Source organism: Aotus nancymaae, unplaced genomic scaffold, assembly GCF_030222135.1.
Source record: "Aotus nancymaae isolate 86718 unplaced genomic scaffold, 86718_ANA_hifiasm-v0.15.2.pri h1tg000064l_1, whole genome shotgun sequence".
Classification (NCBI taxonomy): domain Eukaryota; kingdom Metazoa; phylum Chordata; class Mammalia; order Primates; family Aotidae; genus Aotus; species Aotus nancymaae.
Genome location: NW_026988479.1, coordinates 10,979,733 through 11,000,264, shown reverse-complemented (window position 1 = coordinate 11,000,264; position 20,532 = coordinate 10,979,733). Strand labels below are relative to the sequence as shown.

Sequence of the window (20,532 nt, the reverse complement as noted above, 5' to 3'; positions counted from 1 at the left end):
TGCGTTTAATCTATATGCTACTTTACTCTCCAGACTTCTAAATTATTTTAAAGTAAATCTGAAACATCCTGTGATTTTATATCCATAAATGTTTCAGTATGCATTTCTAAAAGATGGGAACTTTTTACAAAAACCTAATGTATTATGCTTAAAATTACAGAGAATAATTTCTTTTCTTTTCTTTTCTTTTTTTTTTTTTTTTTTGAGACGGAGTTTAGCTCTTGCTACCCAAGCTGGTGTGCAGTGACGCGATCTCGGCTTACCTCAACCTCCGCCTCCTGAGTTCAAGCAATTCTCCTGCCTCAGCCTCCCGAGTAGCTGGGATTACAGGCACGCGCCACCATGCCCAGCTAATTTTTGTATTTTTAGTAGAGACGGGGTTTCACCATGTTGACCAGGATGGTCTGGATTTCTTGACCTCGTGATCCACCCTCCTCTGCCTCCCAAAGTGCTGGGATTATAGGCGTGAGCCACCGCGCCCGGCCCAATATTTTCTAATATCATCACAAGTGTTAAAATTGTCCCTATTCTCTGTTTCTCTCTGTCTATGATTTCCTCATTTGATTCAGACTCCAAGTAAAGTCCATACATGGCATTTTGTTGATAAATCTCGTAAATCTCCTTTAATCCATAGATCGCCCCTCTCTCTTTTTTCCTTTCCTCAGAATTTATTTGTTGAAGAAACCAGGTTCTTTATCAAGTAGAACTTCCTACAGCCTGCATTTGGCTGACTGCATTCCTGTGGTACATTTGACACGCGTCCCCATGCTGCATACTTCCTGTAAACTGGTAGTTAGAGCTGATGTCCTTATAAGACCTGAGCCTGATTTTTTGACAAGAATACTTTGGAGGTTACGTTGTCCATTTCCAACAGGAGGTGCAAAATGTCTGATATACTCTCTCCTTCTCTCTCTTCATAAATTTAAGATTGATTATGTATCATCAGCCTGATCCATCCATTGCAAAGTTTCTCATTAGCTTTTCAGCATTGATGACTCTTGCTCAGATCCTATCCCATTATGGGTTTCAAAACAGGCTCCTGCCATCTTTTCTGCAGTTTAGAGGATGGCACTGGCTTCGCAGAGGAAGATGCATTGAAAACAGCTAATACAGAAGGCAGGGAAAATGAGAGGAAAGCAGGCCACAGGTAGGAAAGCAATAACATTTCTGGAGCAAAGGTTTTGTGCATTTAAAAATTTGAGGGGTATTGCAAAATTGTGCTCTAAAGAGGTTAAACCAACTTAACACTTTTCAATAAATACCTGTTTCTACATACCCTTTGCCAGTTTGATAGGTGAAAAACTGCACCTCATTCTGGTTTACAATTGTTAATTTTAAGTGCAGTGGACCATATTTTCAAAAATATATTGGTAATCTGTATTTTTTTCTTTTGTGAAAGTCTGTTGCTATTTTTTGCCCATGTTTTTTATCATTTGTTTACAGCTTTTATTTTTAAAAGAATTCTTTGTATATTAAAGCGGTGAGTTCCTTATCTGTCATATCACATGTGTTACAGATATTTTTCCCAGATTATTGTCTGTTGACTCTGATCAGGATACTGTTTGCTTTGTAGAAGATTTTTTATTGTTACAATGCATTTATCACATATTTCCTTCATAGCTTCTGGGTTTTTTAACATTCTTTCAAAAGTCTAACTGACGACCATTAAAAATCATTCACGATTTCTCCTGGTATTTCTATGGTTTCAACTCTTCTCTTTTCTTTCTTGCTTTCCTCCTTCTCCCCTCTTGCATACAAATGTTTGGTTCACTTCTATATGGATTGAACTTTTATTTATTTTGAGACACGGTCTCACTCTCTCATTCAGGGTGGAGTGCAGTGGCATGATTATAGCTCACTGTAACTTCAGACTCCTGCGTTCAAATATTCCTTCTGCCTCAGCCACCCAAGTAGCTGGGACCACAGACACATGCACCATGCCTGGCTAATTTTTAAAAATTTTTTGTAGAGATGGGATTTTGCTATGTTGCCCTGGCTTGCCTCAGACTCCTGGCCTCAAGCAATCCTCCTGCATTGGCCTCACAAAGCGCTAGAATTACAGGCATGAGCCACCAGGCCTAGACTGAACTTTTCTTTCTTGCCAGATGTTGTCTCAATACTGTTAATAGAACGACTTATATTTTCTCTCATCATTTAAAGTAGTACTTCTATTGTGTACTACATGCTGAATATATTGTGTCTATTTGTTTTGTTCCACTTATCTATTCTTTTAGTACATTGACTCAGATCCATGGTGTATTCAATGCTGGCATTCTGCATTGTACACATTAGATGCATCCTTGAAAGGTTGCATGTGAAGCAAAAACAATTGGGTCCATAATCTCATTGGCATCCTTTAGTTATTGTTATGTAACATACCATCCCAAAACTCAGCGGCTTCCAATGACAGCCAGTTACTCCCACACATTCCTAGGGTGTGCTAGGTTGGGTTCTGCAGGGGCGATCATGCTCTGCATGGTGTCCATTCCCTTCCTAGGGCAGCAGGATCATCTGCCTCACGGTGATGCAGAAACACAGGAAGGAGTGTGCAAAGACGGAGGTCGCAGAGGACCCAGGCTTTCCCCACCCACTGCCACTTCTTCCTCATCTTAGTGGTCAAAGTCACACAGCTAAACCCAAAATCAAGGGTGAGAAAAGTTCCCTTTGCCCCCATGAGACATGGAAAAGGTGTGGATGCAGAGAAGGTGAAGAACTGGGACCACAATTCCAATCTCCCACAGCTACTGACACATAATTTAAATGGGGAAGCTTCCATAGAAAATTCCAGGTCCTTGTCTAGTATTAAGCTAAAAAGGAGCTGCTAACATATATTTGAAACACGCTGAAAATTTAAATACCTGGGAAAGTCCAGGGTAACATAGCATCCATGTATCTATCTCTAATAGTTAACAAATTAATATTTTTGCATATTTGCTTCTGATCTTTTTTTTAAGAAATAAAATGTTTAGAGTTTATGTACTCTGTATACCCTTCCATGGTTTTCTCTCACTATCCAGAAGTAATTACTATCTTAAAGGTAGTCTATGCACATTTTTATTATATATGCATTCATGAAGATTAATACACTAAGTTTTCAAATTTTAAATATTATAAATGGTATGATACTCTATATATAATTTTAAAAGTAGCTTTTAAATTCAACAGTATATCTGGAGATCTAGCTGTATTAATACATATAGATTGTCTTCTTTTAAATTGTTATATTTTACTCCATTGTATGACTGTATCAGTCTGTTGTTGCATTGCTATAAATAAATATTTGGCCGGGTGCGGTGGCTCATGCCTGTAATCCCAGCACTTTGGGAGGCCAAGGCAGGTGGATCACAAGTTCAGGAGTTCAAGACCAGCCTGACCAATATGGTGAAACTCTGTCTCTACTGAAAAAAAAAATACAAAAATTAGCCAGGTATGCTGGCAGGCACCTGTAGTCCCAGCTACTTGGGGGCTGAGGCAGGAGAATTGCTTGAATCCAGGAGGCAGAGGTTGCAGTGAGCCGAGATCACACCACTGCATTCCAGCCTGGGCGACAGAGCAAGACTCCAGCTCAAAAAAAAAAAAAAAAAAAAAAAGAAAAGAAAGAAAAAGAAAATACGGTTCTGCTGGCTGTAGAGAAATCATGGCAGCTTCTTGGGAAGTCTCAGGAAACTGAAAATCATGGCAGAAGGTGAAGGGGAAGCAGGCAGTTCTTGCATGGCTGAAGCAGGAGGAAGTGAGAACAGGGGAGACGCTACACACTTTTAAACAACCAGATCTCACCATAACTCACTCACTCACTATAACGACAGCAGCACTAAGGGGATGACGCTAACGCATTCATGAGAACTCTGGCCCCACAATCTAATCGCCTCTCACCAGGCCCCACCTCCAACACTGGGGATTACGACTAAACATGAGGTTTGGGTGGGACACAGATCCAAACCCTATCAATGACTGTACCATAATTCAGCTTTTTTCCTTTACTGATGGACGCTTTGAATGGTGTTAACTTACCATTATCATTAACAAGAAAACATTTAAAAATCACATATTTAAGGTAAATACATGCAATTTTATCCAAATATTAAAGTTATTTGCAAATATTACACAGATGAAATATAACTAAACTGATAATTCAAAAACACCTAAGGGATATATTAAGGAATATGTTATGAAGGGTCACACATTGCTAATAATCAATTTTCTTCTGAAATATGTCCTATCAAGGAAATAAAAGATAGATCTACCAGCAGACAGTACTAAACATTACATCATTCACATGAATATTCTCCTACAAGCCACAGCCCAGAAGACTGTCAATATGCACCTAGCCTTATCATTTTCTGTTAATATTTAGTCAGTGTTTCCAATATAATTGGTTGCTTCTTCAGATCAAAGCCTTTTACATAGGTCCTACATGCAAATCAAATAGCTATCCATGGAATATTAAACTTGACTTGCTCCATTCTCTTATACTTTTTGTGCTCACACTAAAGAAATGAGAGATGCAGAATTCTAAGGCTAAATAGCTAGAAAGTATTCATTCAAACTTGAATATTCTTCAAAGAGAGTGTGGGGCAATTCTAATCGGAGGAGGAAACATAAAGGAAGTCAACCCAGATGTCTTCCACCAGAGCCCTCCTTTTGGCTGGTCTGATTTCCACTGGTAAGTCAAAAGTGCAAATTTAGAATGTTGGTTAACTTTTAAAAACCGATTTCAGGGGAAGATTAAAAAGTCATTAATAGCACAATCACAGCAAATACATGTATTTGGCTTTTAAAAATGAGATTGAAATGATACATGGTCCTGAGGATGTTCTAAATAATTTACAGTGAAACGTTCTTGTACTTTAATGAGGGAAGCATAAGAGTGGGTTGAGAAGACATTACAAAGCCTTTCAATCTTGGTCTGGGACTTACTGAAACAAAACTAGATAATAAAAAGTTGACATAAGAATTTGATTCTGATTTTGATCACAATCAAATTCTGATACAGATACCTAATACAGAGACTAGCGTGGATTAGGACAAAGGGAATGCTCCCTTAATACTCATAGAAGGAGGAAAAAGTGAATCAATTACTACACTGTCTGATGTTTGCCTCAATTCCCAAGGATAAATGTTAGTTTCCAAAGTGACGCGATTATATCTTGATCAAGGTGTTGATTTGGAGCTTGGCTACAAGGCATAAAACTTTTGAAACCCACCTTTTAAAAGTATTTTAAAGAATAGGCTTAACGGCCATGATTTGTAGTTTCTCTTCACAGCATATGTATTAACAAAGAGTAAAATGTCTTTAAATAAAATCAATAGTCAAATTACCAGGTTCTTGCTCTTGCTTGTTTGTTTCAAAGTGCAAGGCTGAGTGTGCTCACTGTATCTCTCTGTGAATGTTAACACCGGAAATCCAGGACGTTTAATTCAATTGAACATTTGTCAAGTGCTTGCTATACTAAAGAGACATATTGTGCCTAAAACAAAGTTTGCACCAAGTCCACTGAGAAAGCAGCCTCTCCTCCATGTTTCATAATTTTTCATGTAATTGGTTCTATCCTTTTCCCACCTTCTCTCCTCATCTCAGTCTAGGCTAACCTGGTTTGACATTTCAGATTATTTCTAAGAATCTCCCTCTTCTATGTTTGCAACTGTGAAAGAGATTTATCTAGTGTTAAACAAACTTGTCTAGTTCAGAGTTCATTTCTCCTTTAATTCTAACATTTGGTAGGATTTGATTAGTAGAACTAACTATTTCAACATTACTTTAGAACTTCTCAAATTATTTTCTGAGCCATGCTGTTTTATTATTTTTGCTTAATCTAACAATAGTGATCCCCATGCCAGTAATGAGCAAAGAAAAATAGAAAAGCACAACTGATGCCATTTACTAATGGATCTGAAGCAAAGTATACGCTGGAGACTAATGCTTGTAAAGAAATACATTCACTGATCTGCTAACGTCACGAAGCAGAATTCTGTAGCCAGGGAAAAAGCCAATTTTACATCTGAATCAGGATATAAAATTCTGGAAGGACAACCTTCCCATAGACTACAGGAAGTTCCGGGAAAGTTACAGTGAAAATAGAATTGTCAGGATCCAGTGCCTGACTAATATGGCAAATGGAGATTGGAAAAGTCTGAGGCCAGGAGCTCTGCTCTCACATTTCTCCTTTGTAGCACTGGCCGGGCCATGGGCTAATATATGTGCTGGCAAGTCTTCCAACGAGATCCGGACGTGTGATCGCCATGGCTGTGGACAGTACTCTGCTCAAAGGTATGGGGTTGCACAAACAACCATCCAACTCTTTGGTCCCTAAATCTTTTTTTTTTCTTTTTACTTTTTTTAGATGGAGTCTCACTCTGTTACCCAGTCAGTCGCCCAGGTTGGAATGCAATGGTGCCATCTGAGCTCACTGCAACCTCTGCCTCCTGGGTTCAAGTGATTCTCCTGCCTCAGCCTCCTGAGTAGCTGGGATTACTGGTGCTCGCCACCACATACGGCTAATTTTTGTATTTTAAGTATAGACGAGATTTCACCATGTTGGTCAGGCTGGTCTCAAACTCCTGACCTCATGATCTGCCTGCCTCAGCGTCCCAAAGTACTGGGATTACAGGTGTGAGCCAACGCACCTGGCCCCAACCTCTTTTTTTGGTGTCCTTGCCCAACGTTGGCTGCCTCAAAGGCTCACAATTCTGACAGTATGAAAAACCAGAGATGTAACCAGGTTACACCACTGTCTTTGGAGCAACTTCCAAGAGCTCTGCTTCAAGTATGGGCTGTGAATTTGGATCCAAACATGGAAGAAGGAAAAGAGCAGGGAGCAAACACAATATTTTATCTCACCCGGTTTTTCCAAAGGGGAATCAAACATGACTATACCATTTTAGAGATGAGGAACTTGAACTGAGGTGCCAAAAGGTTAAGGGACCTGCCAAGCACTGTTGGAGATGGTGAAGGCTGCTGGACCTGAACTCAGGCTTTTGGTTCCTCTTCCTACCGAACCACGGTGTTACTGGCCCAGGCTCTGGAGGTTGAATATTAGAAGCTGACCCTAAGCAGGTGAAAGAGCACCACTATCTCTTCCAGACAATGAGGGTCACAGTTGTGAATTTTCAGTTATACCCAGTATCACCTTGGGGTCCCACTCTGATGAAATAGCCATGTGTCAGTCATTTCAATGATCTCCATCCTAACTAGAGGGGAACACTCACATATACAGATACAACTTACAAAGCAACCTCAAATACTAAAACAGGACTAAGAGAAGGGAAATATGGGAAAACATCCACTTAATTGCCAAAATTTAGACTCAGCTCATACCGTAAAGTGTAAGCACTTAACTGATACGGTAACTTCTTGGCTCTTGTCTTGAACCTGCTCAGTGTTGCTTTGTACATAATTGTAGCAATCCTGGTGAAGCTGGTTGCTCAGGTGGCAGCCTATTAGAAGGGAGGAGAGGCTGGTGACAGCAGGCATAGTGACAGCAGCGCGAAGCAAGAGCTGAGGGGTTGCTAAGACAAACTCAACACATCACAATCTGGAATTGTTTTGTTTGGGCTCCATGCACTTTAATAAACCCAGGAGGTATCACTCATTGCATTAAAATACCATATGTAGTAAGTGCTGTTTACAATCACTTTTCTAGATCACTGAGAGAAAAATAAGACTAGGGCAACATGTGATACGTTCCCATAAAAAGACAGCTGTTTTCAAAGTGAGCTTGAAGAAGTCAAGATCCAGGCATCTAGAAAATGCACTTACATGGACGGCCTCATTCCCCCCAAATGCCATACAGTAATAGTGGCTAATATTTATTTAAGGTTTACTATGTACCAATTACCATTTTAAATGCTTTCATCTTTACAACATGTTTAGTAGCACCTGCGGAAGAGAGGTTAAAATTGGGCTAAACAGAGTGAGAAATACTGGGACATCCCAACTAGTTCTGGCAGCTTCAAGCTTTCATAGCTGGTTTGGGATCAGAGGGCTAACACCATGTTCCTGGGCCATGCAGCTCCCCAGGTCAGCTCCTCCATCTGTTCATTCTTATTTATATCCTAGAAGTCAGAGGCCTCACCAGGGTGTGGACGTCTTGTGCTCTGCTGGATCTACTGTGTACGCACCATTCACCGGAATGATTATGGGCCAGGAGAAACCTTATCAAAACAAAAATGCTATCAATAATGGTGTTCAAATATCTGGAAGAGGTAAGAGAGGTGGAGTCTATACCTAGGGTGCCTACTGGAGATGTTGATGCTTATTTGTTGAATGCAGGTCAACAATAAATCTCTCAAAATGATAAAACCTAGAACAGAAACGATATAGACTATACCAAACTAGCTGATGCATTTTTAAAAACTTTTATTTTAGGTTCAGGGCTACATGTGCACATTTGTTATACAGGTCAACTACATGTCACAGGGGTTTGGTGTGCAGATTATTTTCTCATCCAGGTAATAAGTGTAGTAGCCAATAGGTATTGTTTTATGATCCTCTCCTGCTGATGCACTTTTGAGGTCTTTTCACCACTTTCCCTGAAAACTTCTGCTTCATGCACACACTCCATGAAATCCTACAGCTGACTGGAGGCATTCCTTCCTGTGGCCCATGTGGTTTTGCTTAACAATCTATAAACAAAGCCACTTTCAGCAATGCTAACCATAATGGATAGATACTTCCATTTACTCAAATCCCACAAATCATAAATGCTGGCATTTCCGCAAGAGTTGAATGTGAAATATTTTTGAAAGCTACTAAGTTTTAGGTGAAGCTGGGTCTCCTGGTACTCCAGGTATTGGCTTTGTTGTTTGATTGTTTTAATTGCATCAAGGTATAAAATATACAGATAAAAGTGCACAACACATCCATGTACAACTCCATGAACTTCATAAAGTGAATACATCTGTGTAACCAGCACCCAGATCAAGAAAAAGAACATCACCAGCATCCCAGAGATCCCTTGTGCTACCATTTAGACATTATTCCCAGCAAGGTAATCACTATCCCAAGTTCTAAAACCATGTATTAGTTCTTCCTGTTTCTGAAAGTGGTATAAATAGAATTAAACAGCACACCTTCTTTTTGTGTGCCTTCTTTCATTCCACATCATGATTGTGTAATTTATGTTTTTATATCCACATTCTTTCAGATACATGATATTCCATTATATGCATATACTTTCATCTATATATCCATTCTTCCTCAGATGGACATTTGGGTAGTTTCGGTTTTAGGTGATTGTAAAATTGCTGCTATGAACCTTCTTATACCTTTTAATGAACATATATAGGCATTCCTATTGGGAGTGAGTCCAGAGGAGACCTGCCTCACCAAGGCTGTGAGAGGTGCCTTGTGAGGGAACCCATATCCTTGAGGAGCTATGCACTGGTTGTCCCCTGTGGACCCAATGTCACAAGAGAAACTTCTGCCATTGAACTGGGTCCTCTGAAGTGGCCCTTAACAGTCAATGCCAAGGTCACCGAGAGCAGAAGCAGTAATCAGATTCGTCTAAACCTTAGAGATTTGTGACATTGGCTAGTAATCACTGCGACCCTAGAACTGAATAGATGAGCAGCCAACTAAAGACTTATTGGACTTGTATGAATGGAAATGCTCTAGGTCTGATGAACAAAGTGCTGTCTTCAGTCATCACAATAAGGCGTTGCAATTCCCAATAAATTCCCAGGCTTGAGTTGGTTCACAGTCCCAGAGCCTCTTGAGTGAAAGGGAGGCTCAGTCCTTTTGAGTAAGGGTCCTGCCATGCAGCCAAAGGTTTATAATGTAAACCTTACTTCTAGCTATCCCCAAAGGGACCTGTAAAGGTTTAGCAGGATGACAGCACATTAGGGAAGAAATTATCAGGCTCTTCAGAGATTACTGGATACTTGCTCAAAACTGACACTAACTCCTGGAGATCTAAAATGCCACTGTGGTTTACCAGACTAGAGGCTTATAGTCAGGTGGTCACTGTAGCTTTTCAGTAGGGTCCAGGTTATACTAAGCCCAGTGCATCCTCAAATCTACCAAGAGGTTACTTCCCCAGTTCCAGAATGAGAAATTGGAATAGACTTCCTTCTTCTTTCAGGTTGCCTTGGCAATTCTTGGTCATTTGCATTTCCAAATAAATTACAGAATCTGTTTGCTAATTTCCACCAAAAATCCTGACAGGGCTTTAACTGAATCTGCAGCAAATATACAGATCAAATTGATAATCAATATTTTTAAAGCAGTGAGTCCTCCAGTCAATGAACATATTCTATCTTCCATTTAGTTAGGTCTTCCTTCACTGTTATATTAATGGTTGTTGTAGTTTTCCGTGTAGAAGTCTTGCACATCTTTTGCTTAATATATATTCATGAAACCTACCTGATGGAGTTTTAGCTCTTCTACAGTGCAGCCATCCAATGGAAATATAATACAAGTCATACACAGAATTTTAAATTTTCTAGTAGCCATAATAAAGAAGTAAAAAGAAACGTGGTATTTTAGTATTTCATTTAACACTAGTTTTCAAAATATTATACCAATATGTAATTATTGACCTATTTTACATTTTTAAATACTAAGTCTTCAAAATCCATTGTATACTTTACCATTGAAGTACATCTCAATTCAGATTAACTACCTTTCAAGTGCTGAATAACCACATGTGGCTAGCGGCAACCATATCGGACAGCATAATTTTACCGTCTTATTTTTATGCCCACTTGACTGGTGTGCGGTGCCAGTAGTGTATTAAAGTCTCCTATTATTGGTGAGTTTCTATCCATGTCTCCTGGCGTCTTGTAGTCTCTGCTTTATATAGATGACTTGTGTTATTTAGTGTATGGATAGTTGTAACTGCTATAACTTCATTGTGACTTGTGGCATTTACCCTCTTACATTATCTTCCTTTGTCTTGTTTCAGTGCCTTTTGGCCTGAATTCCAGTCTCTGGTAACAGGACGCTAGCCCTTGCTTTCTTACTGCTTGGCAAATCTTTGTCCAGCTCTTCATTTTCACTTTTTTCAATCGCTGTGTTTCATTCCATACAACATAAAACTGGGGTTTGTTTTTTAACACAACAGGACATTTTTTTAATAGATGAGATAAGCCCATTCACATGACTCATATGTTTGTACCCAATACCATCATTTTATTTTATAATTATTGTATTATACTCTATTTCTCTACTTGGGTCTTTGCCTTTTTAGTTCTTTTGATATTTAGCAAGATTTGTATTTTTGTTCCAGTTATTTCTATTTCTCTTTATTTTAAAAGTCCAATCATTTTATTAGAATATGTCTTGGAGCTGGTATTGTGCAGGGTTCATTTTTTTTTTTGAGACAGAGTCTGGGTCTGTCGCTCAGACTGGAGTGCCATGGCACAATCTTGGCTCACTGCAACATCCACCTCTGGGGTTCAAGCAATTCACCTGCCTCAGCCTCCTCAGCAGCTGGGATTACAGGTGCCTGCCACCATGCCCAGCTATTTTTTTTATTTTTGTACTTTTAGTAGAGACAGTGTTTCACCATGTCAGCCAGTCTGGTATCAAACTCCTAACCTCATATGATCCGCCCGCCTTGGCCTCCCAAAGGTGTTGGGATTGCGGGCATGAGCCATCATGCCTGGCCTTAAGGATTCATTCACCTTTTCTAACTACCTAGCATTTTCCCACTATTATTCTTCAATGTCTTTATTAATGTTTCATTTGAATCTATTCTTCCTTTGGCATCTTGTAATTTAGTCTTCCTTTGTAATATCATTCTGTCATTTTCATCTATTCCTCTCCTGAGTTTATTCAACTTTCTTTTTTTATTTTTTGTACATTTGTTATTTTTAAAATTTCAGATCCAAGGTTACTGAAGCCCAGATAAATAATTATACTTATTTTCTTTTAGGTTTCTGTGTCAAAATGTTCTACATTAAGCCAATTAAATATAAAGGTCCTATTAAGAAGGGAGAGAAACTTGGAACTCTATTGCCTTTGCAGAAAGTTTATCCTGGCATACAATCACATGTGCACATTGAAAACTGTGACTTGAGTGATCCTACTGCATACCTGTAAATGGAAGGCAAATGGTCAGATCTTCAGAATAAAAAGTCATCTTCTTAAAAACCTGGATGCATATCCTGCTCTTCAAGAAATTGGTGTTCACAAGGATAAAATCTTGAAGGGATGGATACTCCATTTTCCATGACGTGATTATAATACTTTGCATGCCTGTATCAAAACATCTCATGTACCTCATAAATATAGATATCTATGTACCCACACAATTTTTTAATTAAAAAAAAGAATTTGACTTTATAGAAACATGATAAATGCAAGAAAGAAACATTTAAATCATTGTCACTCTGATGTTCAAGAGAACTGCTTTCTTCAGGCTCTTTGATCTTTCTGTCACCTATGGAATATGGGTGGTTTTGTTTTTTAGATTGCTCAGTCCCGAAGATCTAAGATAAATAAACAAGGAAACTTAAGCTGGGCCAGGCTGCATTTCTGACACCTTTAAAACTAGTGACCTTTCTGCTTGAAAATAAAAAGCCTATGGTACAAGAACAACAAGTGGTTTACAATGCTAGATGTAGTATACATTTAATACATGTTCAGTGAGTAAGTTGAGTTTAGGTGGTGGACTCTCAGCAATATCCTTAGGTTTACCATATTGGCTGGGGAGAGAGCTGCTTTCAAGGATAATACAGGATTTGCTGGTATTTCCAGCCACACTCGCCCACGTGGTTACGAATGATGGCAGTCCAAGAAAACATTCTGGATTTCAACGAGGCTGCACTACAAGAAGGACTAGAATGAGAACGAGGCCTACCTTTATCTGAAGTGTCTCATGGAACCGGGCCTGCCAACTTCATCTAGCCATATGCATATTACAGCTACTTATTTCTATACATCGTTGTATCGTATCTATGTTATTCTGTCTTAGTTATATCGACAACAGGTACTAAGAGGAAATAAGACCATACAAATGTCCAAGGGACCAGAAATAATTCTGGCTCCTTAGAGTTTAGCCAGTCAGTAAGAAACAAATAAGTTGAACTAATCACTCCGGAAACTTTCTTCATGAATTTCTGCTTAAATTTGTTTTGAATGAAGAGAATGACAGCATAATAATTACATTCTTATGTGTAGATTGTTAAGCATAATTAGCTGAAGTGTATTATTATTATTTTTATTTATTTATTTTTATTTTTATTTTTTATTGCATTTTAGGTTTTGAGGTACATATGAAGAACATGCAAGATTGTTGCATAGGTGCACACGTGGCAGTGTGATTTGCTGCCTTCCTCCCCTTCACCTATATGTGGCATTAACTGAAGTGTATTATTAGAGAAATGGTTGCATTTGTGCATCAGGACATATGTATAAGAATGTTCATGATATCACTATTTTTCATAGCAAAACCTTCAATGACCTAAAAGCCCAATAGTGAAATCAATAAATAATGTCAAAGTTATAAAATGTAATAGTTGACAGCAGTCATGATAAATGAACTCCAGGTAAACATAACAACCTGAATTAATCATAGCAATATAATTTCAAGTTTAAAAAGTGCAAAGAGGGCCGGATGTGGTGGCTCATGCCTGTAATACCAGCACTTTGGGAGGCCGAGGCGGGTGGATCACAAGGTCAAGAGATCAAGACCATCCTGGCCAACATGGTGAAATCCCAACCTTATTAAAAATACGAAAATTAGCTGGGCGTGGTGGCATACGCCTGTAGTCCCAGCTACTCGGGAGGCTGAGGCAGGAGAAGTGCTTGAACCTGAGAAGCGGAGGTTGCAGTGAGCCAAGACCGTACCACTGCACTCTAGCCTGGTGCCTGGCAACAGAGTGAGACTGTGTCTCAAAAAAAAAAAAAAAGTCCAAAAGATCACATAACACATGATGCTCTTTTTATAAAGTTAAAACAGTTAAAATTAAAATGCAACACAATACTTTCAGCCTTTTCAATCTCTGTGTTTTATCATACAGCATAAAATTGGAGTTTGCTTTTCAACCCAATAAGACATTTTTTAATAGACAAGCCCATTCACATTAATAGATATGACTCATATATTTGTCCCAAATACCTTTTCCTTTTTATATAATAAAATTATATAAAAATTTTATATAATACATAAATTTTATATAATAAAATTATATAAAAAGGGAAGCAAGAAAATAATGAACCCTAGCTAACTCATGACTAGATGGGGGGCCCACATAGAAAGATTTAAATTACTATCAATGCTGTAGTTTTGCAGTTGGGAAGTAATTGCATGGGTAGTTATTCTTATGAATAACATACCACAGAAGCAACAGGACTTGCAGGTAGGTGGCCAGGAAGAGAGTGAACGATGACTCTCAGATAGTTGAGAATCTATGTCACACAATTTGCATCTTATATCTATTAGGTTGATGCAAAAGTAATCGTGGTTTTTGCCGTTACTTTCAATGGCAAAGTATATCTAGCACTGTCTGATTTGAATAGGCATCTCCTTGGTACCAAATAACTTTAGGTTGTTTCCAGAAATTTACTTTCAAAAAATAAATGCCATACTCCATTGAGGACACCGAAAAAGGAAATAGCACATCAGCTCTTCAAGGCAATTTTAAAAGAAGCTCTAAAATATTTGCACAATAAAATCTATGCTTAGTTTTCCAAATAATCCTTCTGATTATTAGGAGGCAAAACACAGGTGGATATGGATATTGCTTTAAAAACTAGACTCATGGCCTGGAATGGAGAAATTCTCATGGAAGAGCAGGAACTCTGCCTTCCCCTCAGCATTCTCACATCTGCTCAATGGAAATGCAAACTTGGGGCCAAAGGACTTCTTTCTCAGGAAGAACTGGAATACAGCGCCCTCTAGTGCAACAAATCCCTGTGGTTTTTTTCCCCCTTTGTCTTTAAGGTTTAGATGTCAAACGTTTGGCTTACGTATAAAAATATTACAAAGGTTTGAATGACAGAGGAGTAATAGTATGAAGAAACTTACTTTTCGTTAGTAACCATAATGATAATATATACTTTAAAAATTGTAGTATCAGATATTGTGTCAGGTTTGATAGCTGCACATTAATAATGTGAATAAAATCAATATTTACTTTGAAAAATGTTTTGAATAATCTGCAAGAGATAAATTTAACAGACAAAAAAGGAGAGACATGGCCAATTTAAGAGGCCAGGCACCAAAAGGAAGAATCCTTGCATCCATTTGACAACATTTATCACACTCTGTGGCATAGTACAGCAATCACACACCTGTTTCCTCTGTGCTATGTTATTCATAATAATAAGTACCCATAGAAAATCGGCTTGCCTCCTGACTAACCTCTCCCATATTCTGTACAATACTAATGAGGACAGCAAGGATCACAAGGAAGGAAAAACAAAAAATATGAGCATCCTATTTTTGTATTTCTTCAGTACGACCTACAATAAGACCTTTCCCCCATTCTCTCCCTTTACCAAATTTTTGCCCAAAAAATTATACAGGTTTCTCCAGAATCCTCTAACAAATGCAAATGTTTTTAACATGAAAAAGTTTGCTTACAGAACTCAAATATTCTTCAAAGACTAAAGTTTGAAATCAGCTTTAATTTGATGTCAAACTCCTTTATCTAGACTCCACTAGTTTTAAGTAAATGGTACTTTTAATATACTTCCAAAGTAAATAAAGCCATTTTCATTAGATGAAACATTAAAATTACTCTATAAGTTCTCTCTTGCTTTGGGCTGTTGTAGTCCCCTATTACGTTTTACGCTTCCATTTACTTACCCAGTAAGTCAGGCCTACCAGAGAAATGTACATGAGTTCATGAACTTAGAGTACTCTGAGTTTTGCTCTAAGATTCATTATAGTGCTCAGTTCACTAGGTTCAACTACTGGGCCACTAAAAAGCATGATTTAGAGCAGCAACTTCTCATACTATGCAGAAGAGGCCCATGGTACTCATCATCTCTCCATGCTAGTCGGCAATGGGGAGAAACTCACCCCCAACCTCCCTTCTCTAGCCCCTCTCTGTTTTGCTCTATTATGCTCAGTGCAAATTCCACTGGCATTCTATCACCTGACTATTCTGGTATGTATACTCCCAACCCCTCCTGGAATATGTCATGATAGAGTGATCCCAAGTGAGACCAGAGGCTTATCCCTTCAGAATGCCCACCACTGCTCTGATCTCCAACTCCGACTCTGTTAAGCTATTTCTTTTGTTGGTCCTCGTATCTTAATCAGCTTTTTTTTTTCTTTTGTGCTGGAGTCTCACTCTGTTGCCCAGGTTGGAGTACAGTGGCATGATCTTGGCTCACTGCGACCTCTGCTTCCCAGGTTAAAGCTACTCTCCTGCCTCAGCCTCCTGAATAGCTGGGACTACAGGCGTCTGCCACCACGCCTGGCTAATTTTTTGTATTTTTAGTAGAGATGGGGTTTCACCATATTGGCCAAGCTGGTCTCAAACTCCTGACCTTGTGATCCACCCACCTTGGCCTCCCAAAGTGCTGAGATTACAGGCGTGAGCCACCACACCCAGCCCCTAATCAGGTTTTAAGTCCCCTATTATATGTTGCTTTTCTATCTTCCTGAAATCTTAAAGTATAAATTATATGATCTGTAATTGTTATACCATCCAGTCCTCAAAAAACTGTATTTTTTTAAACAGTAAAATCAGCTCCACTAGCATTTATGGAGTAGTTACTAATGCAGCAACACTATTCTGAGAGGGAACACGGGTAGACAAGAGAAGCCTTAGAGCTTGCAGTGAGAAATAACATGGCACAGTAGTGAGAATGTACACACAAATATAGTCTCTCTAAATACAGGGATATAAAAGTGCTATTCTTTAAACTGCCATTTACACATCACACTGTATTCTAATTGCTTAATAGGTAAAAATACTTAATTTTTTTCCCTAATATCCCAAACTGGAAAGTGATGAACATATTTAATTCTCTCTCTTTTCATTTTAATTGATTTCTTAGACAATTCAGATACTGTGGGGGAACTTAGGGGAACAAGCTTGAAAACCAAAGTACTTAAATAAAATTTATTGAGTGCTCCCTATGTGCTAACTACTAGTATGGCAGATTCTGGGGATAAAACAGTGAACAAAAACCAGGAGTGATCTTGCACTGATGGAGTTCACAGTGCGATGGAACAAACTGGTAATAATCAGACCAGTCAATGATGAATTCTAACAGGAATAAGTGCTGCACAGAAGAGCCAGGGTGCTGAGTGCACAGCACAGAGGGCACAACATGAACCTGGCCTATGAGCAGGGAATGGACCAGGTGTCCAAGAGGGCTTCCATGATCAAGGACACACAGCTAGAGGAAAAATCTGAGGAGCACAGAGAGTACGCCAGGCAGAAAGAGGTAGGGGCAAATTCCTTGTGACTAGAAGGTGCAGGACAGTTCCAGGGAACTGAGGGGAAGTGGGAATCAAAAGGCAAGGGACAGCTTGATGGGAAATGAGACAAAAGAAGCAGGGAGGGACCAGACCTTGCAGGACCCTGTGGGTTGTGTTAAGGATAGATCTTCACCCTCAAGACAATAAGCAGCCACTAAGGAGTTCTGCCTGTGTTGCTAATTAAATTCTAAGACCACTTATGCAGAGCATCTGGCATGGTCCCAGATCTGTAGCAGTAGGCAGCAAATGCTGATTCCCTCCCAAAGGCATCCTACAACATTTACTGCTTTATCCAAATAGTCTACCAATTAACAATCAAAATGAGTGTCTCTCGTATTTTCACATCAGTATCGTTGTGAAACAAATTAGTATGTTAGAGTCTTAATGCGATGTCCATTATCTCTCAATGTACAAATACAATCAGCCTCTGATATCCAAAGGTTCTACCTCTGAAACCAAATGCAGATCAAAAATGCAGAATTCATGGGATGTGAAACCTGTGGCTAGAGGGCTGATGCTTTGTATATATGGGTTCCAAAGAGTCAACTGCAGGACTTGAGTATGTGCAAATTTTGATATCTGTGGGGGTCTGAGAACCAATTCTCCATAGACACCAAAGCACAACTATATATACAAAAAGCAATTGTAGTTTTATTCCCTAGAAATGAACATTCTGGAAATGAAATTAAGAAAACTATTTCATTTATAACAGCATCAAAAAGAACAAAATAATAATAATAACTCCAAGAAATGAAGCACAAGATATATTCTGAAAACAGTAAGATTATTGGAAGAAATTTCAGAGAATCTAAACAAGTGGAAGTACACCACGTTCTTTAATATGGGAAGAACTTAGTATTATTAAGATGGCAATACCTAAAATTCATTGAAAACCTTAATATAATCAAGATGGCAGTATTCCCTAAGTTGATCTACAGACTGAATTCAATTTCTATCACAGTTCAAGTTGCTTTTGTTCCCAGAAACCAACAAGCTGACTGTAAAACTCATATGGAAATAGAAAGGATTCAGAATAACCAGAGCCATTTTGTAAAAAGAAGAGCAAAGTGGAGTAAGTACTCCCACTTCCAGATTTTAAACCTTACTACAAATCAACACTAATGAAGACTGTATGTACTGGCATGGAATAGACATATAGGTCAATGGACCAGAATTGAGAATCCAGATATCAATTGATTTTTGACAAGGGTGCCAAGAAAATTTAATGGGAGAAAGAGTCTTTTAAATTTTTTTAATCAACAAAAATTTATTTCATTAACGATGAAGTTACATTCACATTTGTGTACAACCACAGTAAGTAAGGAAACAAATACTATCACCTTTCTTGCTGTAGTACCAGATGTTCAGTGGTAGGCTCACTAGAAGGTGGAGTCAACCCTGATGAGGACTCAAGATCAGTCACAACTACTTCAGGGGAGAACACAAAGACCACCAGCTTTCTTGCCATGGTGTTGGATGTTCAGTGTCAGGTTTACTTGAAGGCAAAGTCAACCATAATGGGGACCCGAGATCAGTCACAAGTACTTGTGAGAAGAACACAAAGACCACCAGCTTTCTTGCGGTGGTGCCAGATGTCCAGTGGCAGGCTCACTTGAAGGCGGAGTCAACCCTGACAGGGACTCAAGATCAGTCACAAGTACTTGTGAGAAGAACACAAAGACCACCAGCTTTCTTGCGGTGGTGCCAGATGTCCAGTGGCAGGCTCACTTGAAGGTGGAGTCAACCCTGACAGGGACTCAAGATCAGTCACAAGTACTTGGGAGAACACAAAGACCACCAGATTTCATGCTCTGGTGCCAGATGTCGAGTGGCAGGCTAACTTTAAGGTGGAGTCAACCCTGACAGGGACTTGAGATCAGTCACAACTATTTAGGAGGAGACGATAAAGACTGACAGCTTTCTTGCTGTCATGTCTGATGTTCATTCAGTGGCAGGCTCATTTGAAGGCAGCATCAACCATGAGGGGACTCGAGATCAGTCACAAGTACTTGGAAGGAGAATATAAACATTACCAGCTTACTTGCTGTGGTGCTGGATGTTCAGTGGCAGGCTCACTTGAAAGCGGAGTCAACCCTGATGGGGAATCGAGATCAGTCACAACTACTTGGGAGGAGAACACAAAGAACACCAGCTTTCTTGCTGTGGTGCCGAATGATCAGTTGAAGGTGGAGTCAACCCTGACCCGCCATGAGATCAGTCACAGGTACGTGGGAGGAGATCATAAAGACCACCAGCTTTCCTGCTGTGGTGTCAGAAGTTTCTTTAGTGGCAAGCTCAATTGAAGTCAGAGTCAACACTGATGGGGACTAGAGATCAGTCAAAACTACTTGGGAGGAGAACACAAAGATGGCCAGCTTTCTTGCTGTGGTGCTGGATGTTCAGTGGCAGGCTCACTTGAAGGCAAAGTGAACCCTGACTGTGACTCGAGTTCACAACTCGAGTCAAGATCAATCACAACTACTTGCAAAGAGAATGCAAAGAATGCCAACTTTCTTGCTGTGGTGTCGGATGTTCAGTGGAAGGCTCACTTCAATGCAGAATCAACCCTAACGAGGACTCGAGATCAGTCACAACTACTTGGGAGAAAAACACAAAGACCACCAGCTTTCTTGCTGTGCTGCCAGATGTTCTGTGGCAGGCAAATTGAAGGTGGAGTCAACCCTGATGGGGACTCGAGATCAGTCACGGGTACTTGGGAAGACATCATGTGGACTGCCAGCTTTCTTGCTGTCATGCTGGCTGTTCAGTGGCAGGTTCACCTGAAGGCTGTGTCAACCCAGATGGGGACTCAAGATCAGTCAGAAGTACGTGGAAGGAAAACACAAAGTCTGCCAGCTTTTTTGCGGTGCTGCCAGATGTTCAGTGGCAGGCTCACATGAAGGCAGAGCCAACTCTGACAGGGACTTGAGATCAGTCACAACTACTTGGATGGAGAACACAAAGACCATCAGCTTTCCTACTGTGGTACTGGATGTTCAGTGGCAGGCTCACTTTAAGGTGGTGTCAAATCTGATGGGGTCACAAGATCAGTCACACTACTTGGGAGAACACCAAGACCACCAGCTTTCTTGTGATGGTGTCAGATATTCAGTGGCAGGCTCGCTTTCAAGTAGAATCAACCCTGATGGGG

General features: G+C 39.5%; 1 protein-coding gene across 1 annotated transcript; it reads left to right on the top strand.

Annotated features, from left to right (window-relative positions):
* Positions 1-4,402: 4,402 nt before the first annotated feature.
* LECT2 (leukocyte cell derived chemotaxin 2) lies at positions 4,403-12,461 on the top strand. The gene is made up of 4 exons (XM_012436804.3): positions 4,403-4,663; positions 6,172-6,268; positions 8,057-8,202; positions 11,874-12,461. Exons 1-4 carry the CDS (start codon positions 4,618-4,620, stop codon positions 12,038-12,040), a joined length of 456 nt encoding a protein of 151 aa, XP_012292227.2. The 5' UTR covers positions 4,403-4,617; the 3' UTR covers positions 12,041-12,461.
* Positions 12,462-20,532: the final 8,071 nt, after the last annotated feature.